Raw genomic sequence first — 21427 nt, forward strand, 5'->3', positions numbered from 1 at the left:
CGTTGCCTTCACAGCAGGACCTGTTCCAGCCTTCTGTGACCCCCGATGGAGAGCAGCCTGGGAGCTCCGAGGTGGAGATCAGCACACATCCCTGCTGCAAAGCTTTCTGCTGATCTTGTCTCATTTCCAATTTCAGGAGAGATCACCGTGTTCATGGGACTGCTTCTCCTCCAGGAACCTGCAGAGACCCCGAGCACACCGAGTATTGGGTGCTGAGGTCAGAGGAGCCACAGCCAGCACCTCCCCAATGCCACGGCCCCTACAAGGCAACCTTCGAGGACTTTCAAGGACCTTCGAGGACCTTTGAGGGCCTTTGGGGACCTCTGGGGATCTCAAACACATCGGGGCAGGACAGAGTTCCATGAAGTGCCATTTCTGGCTTTCCACTCACGAGGTGCACGGGGGGGTTTTATTAATTAACATTTCCTAAGACACGGCGATGACGGCAGTGAGACGCAGTGAGACCATTAAGCTTTGCTACCATAATTTATTACCCACTGCAGCCTGCAGATGAAGAACAATTAATAAAGCACTGTTGAAGGCAGCCGTAGAAATGAATGTAAATGTGGCACTTGAACATGAACACATCGGGCTTTGTTCACCCTCCATCTTCCTCCAGTGAAGCACTCACTGAAGCTGAAGAGCATTTCCCCCTCCCAGCTCGGAGCCTGACTCAGCACCTGAAGCACGACGAGCTCATGCAGGTTATTTAGCTAACATTTTAACCATGTTATGAATATAAATCTTCCCGACCAACTGGCTAATACCCCATTATTCACGCCCCTTTGGGCACTAATTGCCCAGCCGGTGATTCATTCACCCAGGGACATTTTCCCATGAGACCTGTGCCCCGGCCCAGCCAGCACCTCCATCCGGGGCTGAGGGCTGTTCCTCATGTTCAGCTGCTCCTGGAAAGCCAGAGGAGCAGCAGAATCCCTGCCGTGAACCCACCCAGCACACAGAACCCATCCCAACCTGGCAGGCTGCTAAACCTGGGTGACACTGTGGTGCCTGCAGGGACACCTTCCCCCAAGAAGGTCCCACACATGGGAGAGGTCCAAGAGCCAGCAGGACCTGAGCACGGCGCTGTTCTGGCCACTGGGATGCCAGGACCCAACCTATGGGCCAGCACTCTCCTGTTCACAGCATCGGAATCACAGAAGGGTTTGGGTTGGAAGGGAACCTTAAGATCATCCAGTCCCAACCCCCTGCTGTAGGCAGGGACTCTTCCCTCTAGCCCAGGTTGCTCACAGCCCCATCCAGCCTGGCCTTGAGTGCTTCCAGGGATGGGACATCCACAGCCTCGCTGGGCAACCTGCTCCAGTGTCCTGTTACCATTGTTCTCTATGCATTTTCCAATACTTGGCTTGGAAGCACTTTGAAGCTGGGTCTATTGCTTTGTTTCTCACCTGTGCAGCCCCTGCTCAGGGTGGTCCCACCGTTCCCTATCTCCAGGATGGGCAGTGATAATAGGGGTCATTCCCAGCAACAGACTCCAACTTGTGTGCCCTGAGCACACCCGCTTGTGGCCAAACTGCTCTGTGCTTAGAGGTAAGTACACCCCTCCATTCATCAACAAGGAGAGGCAACAAAAGGGAAGCAGAGAAGAAGGCAGCGGAAATAACCGCGGAGCTGAGACTCCATGGAGCTGAACTGTCTTGCAGCAGTGAATCTGGATGGGGGGCAGCTGCCACTGGAGCTGGTCAGAAATCTTTTGGGAGAACCTCTTCAGCGGGAGGGTTTGTCAACCAGCTGGGGGGACCCTGCAAAGCCTCTTGCAGTCACGAGCATCCAGGATCTCACCCCAACCTCTGTGCTGCTGCGGCAGCCCTGAAAACCCCAAAGCATCCCATTGCAGCCTGAATGTATTCATGCTTTGGCTTGCTCTCCTGACCTGTTGCTTTTGATACAGTGCAGTGTCCCATCAGAGATCACGTGGGTTGCTCTCTGTAAATACTCTTCGCTAAGAGAGACACAAAAATGCTTTGAGGACAGCAATCCGAGCAGCATTTCCACCAGCTCTGTTATCAGTGATGCTAAGCAAACAGCTCTGAGCGAACAGACCTTCATTTCCGCCGTGCCTCTCACAGGCTTCCCAGCTTTGACAAAAGCACACACACAGAAAATAAAACCACGAAGAAAAAAGAAATGTGCTGAAGGTGCCACGAATTATTATTACTATTATTGATTTGGGAACTGTGGATCTCTTTCTCTCCTTCTTCTCTTGAGCTTGCAGCAGTGTCACTGCGAGGCCCGGAGCAGAGCAGGGTTGGGTTGCTGTATCCCTGCCCATCTCATCCTGCTCCATCCCGTGCCCTGGCACCACCACACAGCACAGTTCCTTGGGTCTCACGGCTGACACGGAGCAGAGCATCCCGGCTCCTGGCTCTGCTGTGGGAGTGGGACTGCAGGATCAGCCTCCAGGCACAGCCCCCATATCACTGCATTCAGAGGGCTGTGGTTGCTGCCCACATGAGGATGGTTTCACTGGTCAGGAGGCAGGAATCCCCTGAGCTCAACACAGAAACAAAACTGTCTCCAAGAGGGGGGTAGAAAATATGGATCAGAGAGCAGGAATGATGCAGGGGGGAGAGGCAAGCCTTTATCTCAACTCCCCACCCAGTAAAACACAAGGGAAAGATGAAAGAAAGGTCTCCAGGCTCTGATGCATTCCCTGCTCTTCTTCACCCCATGGGCGATGGAAATTGTGGCACTTAACCACTGAGCCAGAATGGCCACTGGGACCCCACCATCAGGACAAGACAGCAGAGCAATCCCACTCACCTGAGTGATGCTATGCAGAGCTCCAGATGGAAGGATGAGGATGGAAGGACCACTGTGCTTCCCTCCATGATGGGAGCTGGGCAGGCAGAGCCACGGCTGAGACGCTTCCAGGGGACTGAGAAGGAGCTCCAAATCCATCCGGTGCTCGCTCTGCATCGTTGCACTGAGGCAAGTTGCCACCAGCTTCAGGCAGAACACACGAGGATTGGTACAACTGGTCTGTAGACCAGCGTGGGGAGTGAGAAGATGTTGGACAACGCTCTCCTGGTGTGGAAGGATAAATCGAATGTATGGCAACAGAGTGGTGGGTGATCGAACAGCAGTGTGGGCAGGACAGGACAGGCACGTTACACCAAGCACTGCTTTGCTGTGAAACGCTCTTGTAAAGAAAAAAATGTCCCTATGGGATGTGGGGATTTATGAGACCGTTGTCCACCTGCAGTTTGTCGTGGAGTCCTGAGTGCAGTATTGTGGTTCAATGGACATTTCCCTCATCCGGCCCACGTGTCCCATCTCTGCTGGATGGAGCACTCAGGGCAGCATCTCCAGGAGAAGGCAGTAGCAATGAAGGTGGTCGATTGGCCAAGCCCGCGTATCCAAAAACCCTTCAGCTTCTCCAGAGCCTCGTGGACAAACCCATTACCCCGAAGCGAAAAGTGTCACCACACCTCACACTGCCTTCCAGACCCCATCCCGTGTCCCCCTTCCCTCAACAGCGGCTCCCACAGCCAGGATGGGGACACTGCCCTGCAGGGCAGAGCAGGCGGACCACGCGCTCACGGATCTGCCGCGTCCTCACCCCGTACACAATGGGGTTGAGCATCGGTGGGACCACGACGTAGAGGTTGGCCAACAGGATGTGGACGTGGCCTGGAATGCTGTGGCCAAAGCGGTGCGTGAGGAAGGAGAAGAAGGCGGGCGTGTAGAACATGAGGATGACGCAGAGGTGGGAGCCACAGGTGCTCAGGGTTTTGAGGCGAGTCTCGGGGGACGGCAGCTGGAAGACGGTCCTGAGGATGAGCCCGTAGGAGATGGCGATGAGCACCACGTCCAGCCCGGAGGACAGCAGCGCCGTGGTCAGCCCGTACCAGACGTTGGCCCTGATGTCGGCGCAGGCCAGGCGGGCGATGCCCATGTGCTCGCAGTAGGTGTGGGGCATGACGTTGTGCCCGCAGTAGGGCAGCCGCTTCAGCAGGAAGATGGGAGGGAACATGATGCAGAAGCCCCGGAGCACCGCAGTCAGCGCCATCTTCCCGATCACCGAGGGGGTCAACGTGGACGCGTAGCGCAGCGGGTCGCAGACGGCCACGTAGCGGTCGAAGGCCATGGCCAGCAGGACGGACGACTCCACGATGAAGCTGAAGTGGGTGAAGAACATCTGAGTAATGCAGGCGTCGAAGGAAATCTCGCGGGCGCTGAACCAGAAGATGGCCAGCATTTTGGGCACCGTCGTGGTTGAGAGCATCAGGTCGGACACGGCCAGCATGGCGAGGAAGAGGTACATGGGCTCGTGGAGGCTCCGCTCCGTGGCGATGACGAAGAGGAGGACAGAGTTGCTGATCAGTGCGGTGATGTACATCAGACAGAAAGGGACAGAGATCCAGATGTGGGACTCCTCCATGCCCGGGATGCCGGTCAGGACGAAGGTGATGGGGTCGAAGCTGCTTTCGTTGAGCTCATACATGGTGCTGCTGCTCCCGACACCAGCCCAGTTCTGCTCGATAAGGGAAAGAGTGCAGGATAAATAATGCCATGCGTTAACCCATGCCCACCCACCGACACGTGAATGTTGCTGTGTGCAGCATCCTCTTTGCAGCTGGTCTCCAAACAGAGCCGTTCCTGAGGCTGAGGGCCTCACTTGGTGCATTTTGCTGCACAGAGGAATCTATTCATCTTTTCCTATCAACCCTCATGAACTGAGTCTGAAAGAAAAACGTCCTCTCCATCCCTGCACATGAACTGCGCAACAGGTTGGGTCCTCTTCTCTGTCCTATACACTGTCATAAGAGGGCACGCAGAGTCATCGTGGCTTGCTTTGTGGCGGACAGTGGGCAGCTGTCAACCCCACCTGATGCAACCACAGAATGCTTCCACCTGTTTGGATCAGTTTCTGAGAACTCCGTGTTAAGTCAGGAATAAAACCAGCTCCGATGCTGCCGGGTGTCCTGGATGTGGCTGACACACAACCACCACCCCAAGGGTTGTGACCACCCCTGCAACTTCTGCTGGACAGATTCCTCCTTCTATTTCCACCCACAGAAACATGTTGATCCACTTGCAAATGATAGAAAGTTTTTCATAGAATCATAGAACTATAGAATGGCCTGGGTTGGAAAGGACCACAATGCTCATCCAGTTCCAACCCCTGCTATGTGCAGGGTCACCAACCAGCAGCCCAGGCTGCCCAGAGCCACATCCAGCCTGGCCTTGAATGCCTGCAGGGATGGGGCATCCACAGCCTCCTTGGGCAACCTGTTCAGTGCGTCACCACCCTCTGGGGGAAAAACTTCCTCCTAACATCCAACCTACACCTCCCCTGTCTCAGTTTAAAGCCATTCCCCCTTGTCCTTGTTCCCCCTTTTTGAGTCCCTGGCCCATCCCAGAGGGGCTACAAAGAGCCAAACACGGGCAGACATGTGCAGGAGTGCAGGACCTCCCCCGACATCCCCAGGCACCGCAGCCATCCTGAGCTGACTGCCCTGCTTACAGGGGTGCAGAGAGCCCTTACCCCTCTCAGAGGTACAGAAGCAGACTTCTCTCACCTGTCAGCTCACTGCTTTCTGCTCCTCTCAAGCAGGAATCTTTGCCCGGACGCCGATGCTGGCACAGCACATCCCACAGGATCAGCCCAGCTCCCAGCTGAGCCCCAATGGGTGCTGTGTGGGTCCCCCCCGATGGCCGAGGGCCGTGGTTAAACCTTCCCTTCCCAAACCACAGCAAGAGCTGTGGTGTTCTGTGGGCATTTAAACTGCTCTGCATTAAAGATTAACCAGAATTGAGCCTGCAGGTGAGTGAAGGTATTTCCTGTTCTCCACCATTTGCATTGCGCTCCCACTCACTGCACACCCAGAGCCTGCAGCACCCTGCTGATGGGTCCTGCATTGTCCCACCAGGTGCCTGCTGGCTTCTTGTGCTCTGAAACCTCCCCAGCAGCCTCCAGCTCTGCCCCTGTCTCTGTGGGAGGGGTTCCTCCCTCTGCCTCCGACCCACAGCACCGCATTGATGTGCTCACACTGCACAACAGCTGCAGAGGTCTCTGCTCAGGTCGAGCTGCTGGTCTGGGCCAGCACTGACCAGAACTGCATAATTCATAACGCGTTGTTATTGCAAAGGCATTTTTAAGGCACGAGATGGTGGCCAAATAAAGGAACTGGAACGACAGCTCTGTTTGAAGGATGTAAGAAAATACTAAAAGATGGTCTGAAAGCATCTGCCTGCATCTGACATGTTGGAGAGCCGTCTGTGCAGCAGGAAAATGAGCCTGAAGTCCTACGGACTGTGTGAACCAATGATTGCTTTCCACCCAGAACCAAAGCAAAGTGATTGAGAGCAATTGCGTTCTTTTTGGATGAAACCAAGCAGTATGAATTCTGTACAACTTGGCTTGCAGTGCAATGCCCATCATTCAGTGATTTCTTGCATGGCTCCACTGCTGCACTGCCTCAGGCTCAGAACAATATATGTGTAACCAATGCAAGCAGACAGCAGAGATACCTTCAGCTTTTCCAGCAGCTGCACACCAACACAGAGTGCTTCCCCCCATTGGGCTGCCCAGTGCTGCTCTGCTCCACTGCCTTCTCTGCCCATCACCTGCCCTGCTCCTCCCTGCCTCTCTCCTGCCCCTCTCCTGCCCAGCCCTCACTGCAGGAGCTCTGCGTCTCATTCATCTGCAGAGCACTCGGTGGGTTTCTGGTACCATCAATCCCAGCCACACTCAGTTCTGCCCAGGTTCCTCTCAACGTTTGCTGTAACCTTCCAGTCTGCTGTCAGAGGGACCGGTGCCCCACAGCTCCAAGCCCAGGGATGGGCAGGAAGGACCTGAGAACACCAGGACTGAGAGGATCAGCCCTACCAGGCAGGGCTGGAGCTGCTGCTGCCCCATCCCGGCAGACAGCGGTGCACGGTCTGTTGGAGGTCAGCAGAGAGCAGAGTGCTGCTGGGGTCAGCGCTGGGTCCATCCAGCATCACCATGGAAGGTCTGGGCAACAGGACAGGGCACAGCCTTGGTACGTTCACAGACAGCATGGAACGGGGGAGTCCCTGTGGGGCCGGCACCACGTGTTGGAGGCTGGGAAAACGCCGTGTGCTCCGGAGTGGACTCTAGAGGTCTCTGTGAGGTAAGAAATGCTTTAGGGCCGCAGTGGGATCCTTCCCGGAGGGATCCTGCAGCAGTGGCACCGAGTGCAGTTGGGGTGAATGTGGAGGGTGGGGGGCTCCGCAGCCTGGCATGGAGAGGATGCCAGCCCCCAGGTATGCAAGGCACACCGTGGCACAACCCCGTTCAGATCCTCATCATCCCCTCTGGGGAGTGTCGGCTGTGTGAGCCGTTCCCAAACACCATCACTGCTTTACAGTGCACTGCCACCCACCGTGCACACACGTGTGTGCTCACACTGAACACGGACCCTCTGCACCGGGTTTGGACCTCTCCTGGGGGCTCCTGGCAACACATCGGAGCCCCTCTGCAGCTCTGTGCCCGGGGGCAGCCAATGGCACAGTGCCTGGTGAGGGACCCCTCTTTGCTGTGCTGTTTTCCCCTCTTGGTGCTCCCCCTCTTTAGCGAAGCCTTTCCCTGCAGCGGGGCTGTGGGGTCACACTGGCTGTGTGCGCTGAGTGCTCCCTGCCCAACATCACCTGCTCACATTCCCAGGCCGGGCTCAGCTGGCGCTGCCAGCTCTGCTAACACAGCCATTGTGCCGTTGTTTGAAGGCTTTTCAATTGTCAGTGTTTATTTCACAGCCCTCTTCCTCCCAGCACACGACGCTTTGCTCCCCGCCCTGTGGGTGCAGAAATCACGGCACAGCCTGGATGAGACCCGGCGCAGCCCCAGCAGAGCAGAGCTCCATTGGGTTGGTGCTGATGCTTTGGGCATTTCTCTCCCACAGACGCTTGGAGCCACCGTCGCCTCAGGGCTGAGCACTTTTTGCTATCACAGCGATGAGGTCCGTGTGGGACCCGAACCAGGAGCAGTGGGTCAGAGTGAGACGCAGCACTGCAGCGCTGGAGGTCCAGGAGGAGCTGTGCCGTTGGCCCCTGCCTGCTCCAGCCCGTTCCCTGATGCCTTCCCTGCCCAGATGTCTGCAAAGCAGAGGAGAAGCCAAACACTGCTGGGAGCAGACTGCCCTCCCCATAGATCCTGCCCCACACCCAATGCATCTGCCCAGGGCTCAGTCTGAAGCCACGGGGTAGATCTCAGCACACGCACTCCAGCTGCTCTCCAAAAGGCATCCCTGCAGTTCAGCTCTCGTTTCACCATTGGACTTGGTTCTTTCGTCTCAGTTTCCAAAGCAGAACACTAAGAACGTCCCATGAAGAGATCAGAGGCACGAAGAGTTGAGTTCCACATCACCAAGTTGGTTGTGTTTGTTTTTCTTCTTCCAGAGGGAAGGGAATTGCTGACACCAGAAGAGCCCGGGAGGAGCCCATCTCCTGCTTACAGACCAGGGCTGGGCTGTCCTGGGGGGAACACTGAAACCCCCAACCCTGTGCATGCCCAAACATTTGCTTTATGACTGCATTTCCAACCACAGAACTCACTGAGCGATGCCCAGTATGTATTTAACCTTTAAGTGTTTTCTCCCTGGATGAAGAGAGGAGGCAGAACGCGGTGCTCACTGCTCATAATAGCTCGGCAGCAAACACCACACAGCCCCGAGGTCAAGCGAACAGAATGCAGGGAAGCAGCAGCATGGATGCTCCAGAGATGCTATTTTTGCTCTCAGGACCATCTTCCCTCTGAGAGCTTTCCCTGCGTGATGTGGAGATCCCCCAGCAGTACCCGGGTTGCAGGGCAGGGCAGTGCTAATGGCAGCATGCTCTGCTCCTGCCTCGCCACTCTCAAATTGCCATGGCACATTTATCAGCCCCACTCACCACGAGCTGCAATGGGGCACACAAAGCAGCTCTGAACCATTGGAAGCAGCAGTTGGAGGCACAGAGCTTTGACGTGTGCGGCAATGGGGACGCAGAGCAGAGCAGCACCAGCCCTCACCTATAGGGGTGCTGTGGCCATGGCAGCATTCGTTTGGGTCCCACTGTTCCCATGGCCATGACAGTGCTGCACGGGACAGGAGTGTCACCTCATGTCTCCTAGGATGGTGCTCCTGCCCACCTGCCCAACTCTTCAGTTTTGGGCATGGTGGGGACGGGCTGACAGTTGGGCTCAGTGATTTTGGAGACCCTTTCCAACCAACCTTTCCCTTCCAAGCCAAGATGTTCTGTGGTTCTATGAATCCAGGCTGGCTGGGCGCTGCTTTATCCTCAGCTACTGTACCTGGGCAATCGCAGACTCCTCCGGGTTATTCTCTATGAGCTCACAGACAGTTGACTGCTCTCTTATTTCTGTCCTTTTCCCACTTCTGGAAGGAATAGCACCGGTGCCACATCAGTGCCGCTGGGTTCCACGCCGCAGGCTGACGCAGCACAGCCGTGCTATGGGGCAATGGGCAGCAGTGGCACTCCTGTTGCACATCGAGGACACACTGAGGATCACTTCGGGTGCACAGGTGACATTTGGTGTCACGTGGAGGAAAGAGTGCATTGGGTGCACTTCTCAGGTCACCTGGATTTGCTGCCCTTCCCTCTGGTGGCCTGTCCAAAAGGGGGCTGGGGGAAAGGAGGGAGACACTCTTCAGCAGGGTCTGTGTGATAGGACAAGGGGAAATGGTTTCGGACTAAAAGAGGGGAGATTTAGATTGGGTATGAGGAAAAAGTTGTTTACCCTGAGGGCAGTGAGGCACTGGCACAGGTTGCCCGGAGAGGTGGTGGGTGACCCATCCCTGGAGACACCCAAGGTCAGGGGATGGGGCACTGAGCATGGAAACACAGAAAGGTTTGAGTAGGAAGGGACCCTTAAAGGCCCAGTTTCCCTACAGTGAATTGGAACAGCCACAGCTCCATCAGCTGCTCAGTGCACTTGGCCATAGGAGCGGAGCAGAATACAGGTACAGGCTACCAACATCTTGAGAGAGTGACTGCTTCCCACGTGGAGGAGAGGCAAGCACAGCAGGACCCCGGCTGTGGGCACTCAAGGAAAGGAGCACAGAGCAGCCAGTGGTGCACCACTGGAAGATGAGCATTGCCCTGATGGGTGTTGGGATGGATGCCCACAGGCTGAGCCCTCCATCCCAGACATGGCACGTGCTGCAGTGCACTTCAAGGGGAGAAGCGCTGCTGCTCCAAAAGCAGAGCCTTTATCTGCACATCTCATACGCCAATCCCAAAGCTCCATCACTGTGGCATCACCCCGGGGCAGGCAGATCTCGTTGGGTTCCCCAGCCACCTGCACCTCCCCAGTGCCCCAGGACCCAGCAAGGACCTGCATGGAGGTGGGAATGTGGTGCACATCAGCCCCCCAGTGGGTCTCACAGGCAACATCTCGCCACTGGTCCCCAATGGCTCTCTTAGCAAACAGCCCTCCTGTTGACATGGTGGAACCACTCTATCTATCAGCGTACCCACAGCCTACGTGGGTCTGACACAGCTGCATCCCAGCAGAGGCTCCAGCCCATTCCCTCAGAGGACAGAACTGGGATCTCTCCCATTTTGGGTTAGATGAGGTGGGTCAATGGTTGGACGTGATGATCTCGGAGGTCTTTTCCAACACTGATGATTCTACTCTAATTCTGTCTTACCGAGAGAAGATCAAAAAGAACAGATCAGTGAAGCAAAGAACAAAACCACCTCGAAGCTATCAGAAATAGAGGTGTTTTCACGTGCTTTTGTTGTAATTACTCCTGGTGCTGCAAGCACCACTTGTTTTCATTTCCATTGCTGCTTGTTTGCACTTCCTTAAGCAGGTTAACCACTGCAAGTTATTGTTCTGGGGAACGTTTCCAATTTGCTTTTTCTGCCCTTATCTGATTTCTCCCTCCCGACACTTACTGCTCTTTTCTGACTTCATTATCTCCTAATTAACAGTCAGTCTGAGCAGCGCTGAGTGGCACAGAGCAGGAACCATACAGGGGGCCGCAGAGGGACCTACGGGGCATTTGTCAGCCTCGTGCCCACCTGAGCACCACTCATCCAGTCATTGCATCATGGAACCATGAAGGCTGGAAAAGCCCTCCGAGATCCCTGAGCCCAGCCCAGCCCACCCCACTGTGCCCACTGACTGTGTCCCTCAGTGCCACATCTCCACCTGACCCTGTTCTGCCCGGAGTGGTCCTCAGGAGATGATGGGTGATGTCCTGGGAGATGATGATGATGTTGGATGAGATGATCTGAGTGGACTTTCCAACCTTTATCTCTATGATTCTCTGTCCCAGGGGATGGTGTGTATCCTCCCAGGAGATGATGGATATCGTTCCAGGAGATGATGGTACTGTTCCAGGACATGATGGATACTGTCCTCAGTCTGTCTTGGGAGATAAATAGCAGCCCCCATGATGGGACCTGAAGAGCTCCGGTGCTGCAGGTTTCCATCCCATTTGGTCTTCAGCCCATCTGGCAGTCCGAGGTGCCCCCACTGCCCATGAAGGACAATGACAGGGATGGGGTAGGGGACAGGGATGGGGATGAGGATGAGAACAGGGCCAGGGATGGGGATGGGGATTGGGGTGAGGATGGGGATGGGGATGGGGATGGAGATGGAGAGGGAGAGGGAGAGGGAGATGGGGATGGGGATGGGGACGGAGATGGAGATGGAGATGGAGATGGAGATGGAGAAGGAGAGGGAGATGGGGATGGGGATGGGGAGTGGGAGGGGGAGGGGGATGGGGATGGGGATACCACTGTGGCCCCACTGCCCAGGTGCTCACAATCCCTGTCCCCACTGGAGGGGACATTTGGTGGCTTTCAACAATTAAATGTTCTGCAAAGCTGAAGGTATCATGATTTTTGTTATACTCAAAATTTCTTACAGCCAGCAGAGATGTAATCGTGCAGTAATCAGACTGTTAAGCCTCACACTCCAAAGAACACCGAGGCTATTATCTCCTAATTACTTCAGCAAATTTTAATTAGACCAGAATGTATTATCTATAATCCCCTTGCAGAGGAAGCGACATCCCCACCAGGGACAGACCTGGGGGGTGCAGGTGCAGCTCAGCACTGCTGATGGAACAGTGGAATGGGAACTCTCCCCAGCAGCAAACTCTGTGACAGCCCCGTCTGTCCATCCGTGTCTATCTGTCAGTCTGTATGTATGTCTGCACCTGTCTGTCTGTCAGTCAATGAGCAGAGCACAACTGTGGCCACAGCTGCGGGTCTGGCAGCTCAGGAGCTGAGGGTCCTCAAGTGGAGGATGGAAACGTTCAGAAATGAGATGGAGCCACATGTGATGGAAGCGCAGAGAACCAAACAGCAGCACATGTGCGTCAGCAGTGCTGCAATAGCATCAGGAAACAAAGGGAGGGCTGCAGTGCCCCTGATTGATGGCAATGGGATGAGAGCGTCCTGGGAGCTTGGTGGAAAAAAAGCCCATGAGGACACTGAGACCAAAAGCTGTGGGCAGGAGAAAGGAGCGTTCAGTGGCACTGAGCTCCCCCACAGCCGGAAGAGCTCCAGACACAATTGAGTTAACAAATTAAATTCCTCAACAGACAATGAAATACACAAAGTGGTATCCAACGTATGGAAGAGTTAACTCAGCTCTGTGCCATCCCAGCTCTGTGCCACCCCAGCTCCCTGTGACCCCACTCTGTATCACCCAATCTGTGCCACCCCTGCCTTGGAGCTGCCTGCCCACAGTGGGGGCACACAGGAGGGGCAGAGCTCTGTGGGGCCGAGAAGCAGAGGGGGGTTCAGGCTCAGCACATTATGGGGCAGCAGAGCAGAGGATCAGCACTGGGCAGATGATCCGAGTTTGGACACAGAGCTGCTGAACCTCTCGCTGTGCTGAGAGACTCATAGATATCACTCACACTCCTCCCATTTCTGCCTTGATAAATGTTTTGGGATGGGATGGGATGGGATGGGATGGGATGGGATGGGATGGGATGGGATGGGATGGGATGGGGATGGGAATGGGATGGGGGTGGGGATGGTGATGAGGATGGGATGGGATGAGGATGGGATGGGGATGGTATGGAAATGGGGATGGGATGGGGGTGGGGGTGGGATGGGGATGGGGATGGGATGGGATGAGATAGGAATAGGATAGGATAGGATAGGATAGGATAGGATAGGATAGGATAGGATAGGATAGGATAGGATAGGATAGGATAGAATAGAATAGAATAGAATAGAATAGAATAGAATAGAATAGAATAGAATAGAATAGAATAGAATAGAATAGAATAGAATAGAATAGAATAGAATAATACAATCAGAGAATGGTTTGAGCTGGAAAGGACCCAAAGTGGCCATCAGGTCCCACTCCCCACGATGAATAGGGACACCCACAGCTCCATCAGTGCTCACAGCCCCATGCCCTGACCTTGTATGTCTGCAGGGATGAAGCATCCACCATCTCTCTGGGCAAGCTGTGCCAATGCCTCACCACCCTCATCGTAAACAGCATCTTCCTTATATTCATTCTAAAGCTGCTCTCTTCTTGTTCGAAACCGTTTCCCCTTGATAGAACAGTAGAGAATAGAACAGAACAGAATAGAATAGGACAGAACATTTGGAAAGGGTCTACAAAGATTACTGAGTCCAACTCCTTGTCCATTTCAAGGCCAGCCAGAAGTTAAAGTATGAGGGCATTATCCAATGTCTTCTACACACCACAGGCATGGGGCACGGAGCACTTCTCTAAGAATAAGTCAGCCCCAGGGGCTGAAGCTCCAGGTGGAGGCAGTGGCACCACAGCACTCTGTGTCCCACCGCGGATGGAAGCACGATGGCACCTGGCAATGAAGTGGCAGCTCAGGAGCAGCACCGTGGCAGCGCTGTGCCCACTCCGCTGCTTCGCTCCTCGCTGGCGCTCACATCTCCTGCAGCTGTCAGGGGATGCAGGTGGTGCTGGCGAAGGAATCACATCACTGGGTTGTGCTGATAGCAGCCTTCGTCCCTGAGATATGCATGCTTGGCACGGGCTGAGGATAACACCTCAGCACCGCCTCTGGAGAGCAGCGAGCTGCACAGAGATGGATGCAGAAAACGAGACATCGACCAAACGCATCCTGACACGGGGGCACAAATGGGATTGCTGCTTACATGGAATTGCTGCTTGCTTGGAGCAGGAGCAGCTGGTGCTGGACGGTCGTGCAGGAGCACTGCAGGCCCCATTCCACTGCTCACAGGTGGATGGAGCTGCTCCAGTGCCGAGCCAGGGCTGCAGCAGGGCCATCCCATAGGGCACTGTGTTTATTGGATCTCGCCCGCTGCAGAGGAAATGTCTTTCATTACTGAGCAGGTTATTGATCTCATCTGTGCTGTTTTACACCGTGGCTTATATTTCTTGTCAGGCACAAGCTCTGTTTTGAACGCCCTGTAAAATATCAGTAGTTGTGTTAATGCAGTGTGCTGGCTGCCCCTGCAGCTGATGGGACACCTTGCTCGTTAGGCATTGCACCACGCTGAGCACACATCTGTCCATCTGCTTTGCCCCTCTCATCACCCCGAGTAGTGCTGCCCGTGGTTGGGGCCACTGTTGGCCAAGAAAATAGGCTGTCCCATGTGCCATCCAGCAATATGCAGTGGCACAGCAGCCCAGGGAGTGGGGGGGTCACCGCCCCCAGAGGTATGTGGGGATGTGGCACTGAGGGAGGTGGGCAGTAGGGATGGAGGGGTGGGCTGGGGGTGAGCTTGGGGATCTCGAAGGGTTTTTCCAACCATAATAAGCTTAGGATTGTATGATTCTAGGAACAAGGAAGGGGCCTTTCGATGATGCATTTCCCCTCCCCATGTGTTGTATCGGCAGCATCACGTCCTGCCCTGCCCTTCCAAAAGGAGTTTTGTGCAGCCAAAGTACACAGAGAGGCTGAGGGAGGTGCGTGGGGGCTCCCAGCCCCTGACAGCACACAGGGACCCCCAGAGCCCCCCATGTCTGGTAGCAGTGCTCTGCTCGGGGAACAGGGCAGCCTGCAGGGCCCACGGCAGGCTCACACAGCAGCACGGGGGGTGGCAGCAAAGGGGCTCAGGGGTCACACACTGAGGTCAGGCTGAAGGCTGGCAGGTGAATTTCCCATAGCACAATGGCTGAATTGAAGAGAGCAGGGAATGGCAGGGAGGGAATGAGGAGTTGAAATAAGTGCAGTGTGGAATAATCTGGTCTCCTAATGAGAGAATTAATTCCAAAATGTATCTGACCTTGAGGAAGTTGGATGCAGAGAGAAAGTGGAACACCCAGAAGCTGCAGCTATTAAGAAAACTGTCAATGCCTGGCAAGAAGGGAATGGGAGGGGAGGGGAGGGGAGGGGAGGGGAGGGGAGGGGAGGGGAGGGGAGGGGAGGGGAGGGGAGGGGAGGGGGAGGGGAGGGGAGGGGAGGAGAGGAGAGGAGAGGAGAGGAGAGGAGAGGAGAGGAGAGGAGAGGAGAGGAGAGGAGAGGAGAGGAGAGGAGAGGAGAGGAGAGGAGAGGAGAGGAGAGGAGAGGAGAGGAGAGGAGAGGAGAGGAGAGGAGAGGAGAGGAGAGGAGAGGAGAGGAGAGGAGAGGAGAGGAGAGGAGAGGAGAGGAGAGGAGAGGAGAGGAGAGGAGAGGAGAGGAGAGGAGAGGAGAGGAGAGGAGAGGAGAGGAGAGGAGAGGATCATTACTGTTGGAAAAGCCCTCCAAGATCCCCAAGCCCAACCCAACCCCAGCCCACCCCCCCATGCCACTGCCCATGTCCCTCACTGCCACATCTCCACAGTTCCTGAACACCCCCAGGGATGGTGACCCCACCACCTCCCTAGGCAGCCTGTTCCAATGCATCACCACTCTTTTAGAAAACAAATTTTCCCTGATTTCCAGCCTGAACCTCTCCTCCTATTTAGCTTGGCCTCCAGTACTGCAGTTTCTGTAAGCTTTCATCACAAGGAGGGAATTGTGGAGCATCGGCGTGGCTCCAAAGTGCCCCAGCCCCATGGAGCCCCACGGAGATCAGAGGGACGTGTCCAGGGGCAGCAGGCAGACCCTCTCTCTCCCTTTTCTGTATAGTGGGGCCACAGCCCTCCTGCCACCACAACCTCCTTCCATTGCCAGCCCGGAGCTGCAGCAGCGTGCAGTGGCACAGCAGGGCCCCGAGTAAGCCTAAGCACAGTGCTCACTGCAGAGGAGAGCTCAGAGCAGGGCTGGGGCACGGGTGGGCCTCCTGCACGTCACTGTTATCTGCAGGAATTGCAATTGGGTTGCTAAAACAGGCTCGTAGGGATTAGTCACAAGAGCAGCACATCAGTCCTGCAAATCTGCTTAAGCAAAGCGCAGGAGTGAGGGAGAAGCACTAATTGTGCTGCTGAGTGAAGGCTCTGGTTAATCTCCCAAGGACGGAGCACTCGGGGCATTGCCACGGGGAGGTGGCAGCTGTCCCAGCAGTGCTCTGGGCATGGCTGGATGGAAGCCCTGCTTCCCCCTTCTCTGGGTGCTCCCCATCCATTGTGCCCAATGCAAAGCTGTTCCTCTGCAGCCCCATAGCAGTAAGACTCCACCTTCTCTCTGTGACACTCAACTGACTGAAGGGAAGCGCTAAGGTGTCCACATAGCATTCTCCCACCTTCCAAAACTCATGCTGAGCTGTAGGCGAGCACATGGTGCAGCACACCTTTGGGGTGCAGCCGTGCTTTGCATAGCAGTGCAAGCAGTGTCTGCTGGGACAAAACAACGTATCAGGAACTACCATGGCTGGTGTGAGCAGCACAGCCACTGGGAAGCCAATGCACCTCCCCGTCCCACACACTCCGATGTCCCCCTGTGGTCATGGATCCACAACTCCATCCATCCCACGGCTCACACTGAGAGAGGGAGAAGCGCTGTAAGTGGGGGCTCTCCACGCAGAACACAACCCTGCATACAACTGCAGATAGAAGCCAAGCTGTGCATTGGAAAGAATCTGAATACCTGAGCCTTCTGACAACAGAAGAAGATAATTTCCTTTGCATTTGTATTCAGGGCTCATCCGTGGCATTCTCTGCGCTGCCTGACTTCAGACTGGCTGCCCTCCTGGCAGACACACATTAAGAGGGAACAATAAATTGCAGTATGGTTCTTCTGTACCTGGGTACAGGGCAAATTGAAATAACTTTGGAACAAAGCTTTTATTTATGAACTTGGAATTGGATTTTCGAGTCGTTGGCATAAACAGCGGCAGCGTTGCTTTTTTAAGACCTTCAAGAAATTTCCAGGGAGATGTAATCCCTCCCTCTGACGATCTCCAGGCTGTCCCTCGTTTCCTAAGCTCCCCGATAACGTCTCTCTGTGCTCATGCTGACGTTAACATTCCTCATTCATCAGATCACAATCTTGGAGCTGCAGCACAGCACTCTGCAGGCTCCGTCCTCTGCTGGAGGGCACTGCAGCTTTGCCTGAAGCCCATCATAGAATCCTTAGGGTTGGGAGGGACCTTTAAGGGCCACCTAGACCAACTCCCCTGCACTGCACAGGGACACCACAGCTAGATCAGGTTGTCCAGGGCCTGATCCAGCCTTGCCTTGAAAGTCTCCAGGGATGGGAGATTCCCATCAATGAGAATCTGGCCGAGTTTTGCCCTTGGGGCACAAGAGCTCACCCAGCAGGGCAACAGAGCACAACAGCCATGGTGAGAGCTGAGTGCATAATGCCAGGGGTGGGAGCAGAGCCTGTACGGCGACCCCAACATCTGGACTGGAGGGAAGGCCCTGCTCAGGAGCTTCATCTTCATCAGAACAGGCTGGTGTTGGCACAGCTGCCCAGGGACGTGGCCGAGTCACCATCCCTGGAGGTGTTCAATAGCAGCAAAGATGTGGCACAAAGGGACATGGTCAGCGGGCATGGTGGGATGAGTAGGGATTGGACTTGGGGGTCTTAGTGGTCTTTTCCAACCTTAACAATTCTCTGATTCTATGGTGGCTTTCCTTCAAAACCAGGGACACCGCAAGCCGGGAAGTGGCTTGTACGCCATGCCAAGTGGTCGCCATGCCAATTGATCACCATGCCCAGTGGTCGCCATGCCCAGTGGCCCCTGTGCTGCCTTCCCCGGGGCACAGCTCAGCATCACATCCCAGCACGTGGGCTGCAGGGAGTTCCCCGCCTGTGTCCTTGAACAAGCACAGAGCCTGCAGCCACAGCTGGGCTGAGCTCTGTGTAAATAACCCACAAAGCTGTTCTGCTGATTGTCTGTTGCCGCTGCCCTACTTAACTGCGTCTTTGTGCCGAGGCTGCAGATCACAGGGAGGATGCACTGTGCCTCTTCCTGCAGGACCGAGTACAGTGTGGACAGAGTGCTGCTGCAAATTGACTTTTAAGATCTGCTGGGTTTCAAAATCTCGCACAGTGTCTCAAGAAAGGAGTCTGAGTCCACCTGAGGCCCACGTACCACACTTGAGGCAAACAGAAAATTGCCTGGAATGGGACAATAAGTGGTTTGCAGAATGGCAGATCTCTGCTCAGATGCTGTATGAGAGCTGCAGACCCTCAGAGATGTGACTGAGATGACTGGTTCTGAGCCTTTGGCTTTATTTTAGGATCGGAATAATCGGACAAGGCTTAAGCTAAGATCCTACACATACCAGTGATTTCAATCCGTGCTCCAGCACAGGAGGAGGATGTGGGTTCTGCAGGAGAGGGTCCGAGGCAGCAGCACAGAAGGTTCTCCAGTGGCTCTGGGAGTTCCCACTGCTCTCTCCTTTCTCAGGTGACATCTGACAGGGGGCGAGAAAACAGCTCAGGTTGTGCCAGGGGAGCTTTAGAGTGGATATCAGAACTTCTAATGGAGAGGGGAGGTCAGGCACTGGGATGGGCTGCCCAGGGCCATGATGGGGTCACCATCCCAGAGATCTTTAAGGAATGTGGCACTGAGGGACATGGGTCAGTGATGGGACTCGGTGGGTCAGGTGGGACTTGGTGATCTTGAAGGTTTTTCTAACCTCACTGAGTCTGTTTCAGTGATGCCAGGGGCTTGCCCATGCCAGCTGCTGTAAGCAGACCTCTGCCACCCGGCTGATGAAACAGCTCTGACTCTAAGAAACATCACTGAGTGCTTTGGCACCTCAGGGCCATTTCCCTGCTCTGGGCTAAGGGTCAGCACAGGAGTGTGGGACAGGGCCAACAGGCAGCTCTGTGCCATGTCCTTGGGATAGGGAGGACATTGTGCCACAGGGCTGACACCAAACATAGGGGGCAGCTGCCCTGACACTGTGTCCCTCTGCTGTAGGGAAACAGCAGCTCAAGGGACTCCATTAATGACAATGTTACAACACACAAGGTGGGTGCCAGCAGCAGCTCAGCTACCCTGGGCCCCTTCTCAGGGCTCAGACGCAGCAGTGGGGGGGAGGGGGATTCAGAGTACAGCACTGGGGTGACACAGCATGGGCATCTGCAGCTCATCCCCAGTCCTCACTGGTGCACACTGAGCTTTCACACCTACAAACATTCTGCTCAAGTGTTTTCTGGGTGGCAATGAATCGCTGAACCATAGAACCATAGAACATCCTGAGTTGGAAGGGAACCACAAAGACCATCGAGTCCAACCCCTGGCTGCACACAAGACCACTCTAAATCCATACCCTACATCTGAGAACATCCTTGCTCTGATGTAAAGTTCTCTGAGCTTTCCTAAGGATGCTGTGGAATACAGACCAGCCCTGGCGCCCCGGGGAGGGCAGGCAGGGCAGGGTATGAGCAGTGCTCGTGCCTCCGGCCCACACAGTACCTCCAGCACTGGGGTCCAGTGCTGTGCCAAGAACATGCAAGCACTGGTTCCCAAATGCTCATCGCCAGGGTTGTTAGCAACTGCTGAAAGACCTAACGAGATGTTAACAGAGGGATGTCAGGGAGATAACAGGCAAAATATTTAATGGACTACTGCCTTAAAGCACTTAAAGCCTTAACTTTGTGCTTGGTCAAGCACAATTTGCTGTTAGTACAATCCATGCTGGTTGTCCTTGATTGCCTCCCCGTGCCTGCTTTGTTTGGGGACAGGGAGCACAGGAGGACACACGGCACACTCCTTCCAGGGATGGAGCTGAGGCTGAGTGCTGCACAGCCCTGTCTCCTCCTCCCTCCCCAGCAAAGGACTGGAGCTTTGCCAGCCACTTCCCAGATACTGAGAACCCCTCCAGTCACCACAGATTTCCACAGAGAAATCACAGAACAGCCCGGGTTGGAAGGGACCTCAAGGATCATGAAGCTCCAACCCCCCCCACCACACACAGGGCCACCAACCTCCACATTTCAGACCAGCCCAGGCTGCCCAGGGCCCCATCCAACCTGGCCTTCAACACCTCCACGGATGGACGGGGCATCCACAGCCTCTCTGGGCAGCTGTTCCAGCACCTCACCACTCTCACCATAAAGAACTTCTCCCTGACATCCAACCTCAATCTGCCTTCCTTCAAGCCATTTCCCCTTGTCCTGCTGTTATGTAACCTTTCAAAGAGTTGACTCCCCTCCTGAACAGTCAGGAGCCCCGAAATCTCACCCAAAACGTGACCAGAGACCACAAAAATCAACTCTGTTGAGCTGTGGGGAAAGGGGCATCACAGTGCTCCGACCTCATGGCCCAGCCCTCACTGCGACACGGCTGAGGACGTCAGCTCTGCCCCTGCCAGGGCTCCGTGTGGGCAATGCGGGGGGGCCGAGTTCACATGGGATGTGCCCAAGGGCCAGCAGCACTGAAGCATGGCCCTGCACTGTGCAGGACAGGGCTGAAAGGGGAACCAGGCAGGTGGCGGGGCTGGAAATGCCAGGGTTTGCCCCTCTGCAGCCCTGCTCACCCACGGGGCACACAGGGCTGGAGGAGTATCACACAGCTGGCACAGGGAAGGAGCTGGCCGTGGGGTCCGGGGGGACACCACCAGGCTGGGACACGCGTGGAACAATGATAACAGGACGTGCAATGAGCTCACATTACCGGGCTCGGGCACTTTGGAGCGTGCAGTGCACAGATGAGGGGAGCGACCACCCGAGGAACAGCAGCAGCAGAAAGCACGGAGGAGCAAAGGAGGGACAGCACCGGGGACAGCACAGGGGAGGAGGGCTACAAGGGGGAGATGTGGGGCGAAATCCCTTCCCGGAGGCGGTGCGGCCCGGAGGAGGCCGAGGCCGCGGGTGGGCGTTGGGACCCCGAGTGGAGGCACCCAGACCGCAGGGGGGGGGGGGGGGGGGCTGCGGGGTCCTCCCCAACCCCGCCATCCTATGCTGGTCCGGACCCAAAGCCGTCCGCCCAAAGTTCCGTTCTCCGGAGCTCAGCACAGAACCGCGACCGCGGACCGTACCCGCACCCACCCCCACACAGACCCCGCCGGGCCGCCCCACGCATGCGCACAACTCAAGCCGCAGGCCGCGCCCCCTCCCCGCAAAGCCACTTCCGGCGCTCTCCCCGCCCCTTCCGGTTCCGCCCCGGATAAGCGGCGCCGCGCACCGCACGCGCT

At 55.6% G+C, this 21427-nt stretch overlaps 1 protein-coding gene across 1 annotated transcript; it reads right to left on the bottom strand.

Moving 5' to 3' along the window:
- Positions 1-467: 467 nt before the first annotated feature.
- On the bottom strand, positions 468-5722 carry OR52B2 (olfactory receptor family 52 subfamily B member 2). The gene is made up of 2 exons (XM_004938970.5): positions 5547-5722; positions 468-4498 (listed from the first exon to the last, which is right to left on the bottom strand). The coding sequence occupies exon 2, from the start codon at positions 4466-4468 to the stop codon at positions 3494-3496; it is 975 nt and encodes a 324-aa protein (XP_004939027.1). The 5' UTR covers positions 4469-4498; positions 5547-5722; the 3' UTR covers positions 468-3493.
- Positions 5723-21427: the final 15705 nt, after the last annotated feature.

The sequence above is a fragment of the Gallus gallus genome, chromosome 1 (genome assembly GCF_016699485.2).
Source record: "Gallus gallus isolate bGalGal1 chromosome 1, bGalGal1.mat.broiler.GRCg7b, whole genome shotgun sequence".
Taxonomy (NCBI): domain Eukaryota; kingdom Metazoa; phylum Chordata; class Aves; order Galliformes; family Phasianidae; genus Gallus; species Gallus gallus.

Excerpts from the sequence above, each read along its gene's own strand:
- OR52B2 (XM_004938970.5), bottom strand. The coding sequence starts at position 4,468 with ATGTATGAGCTCAACGAAAGCAGCTTCGACCCCATCACCTTCGTCCTG.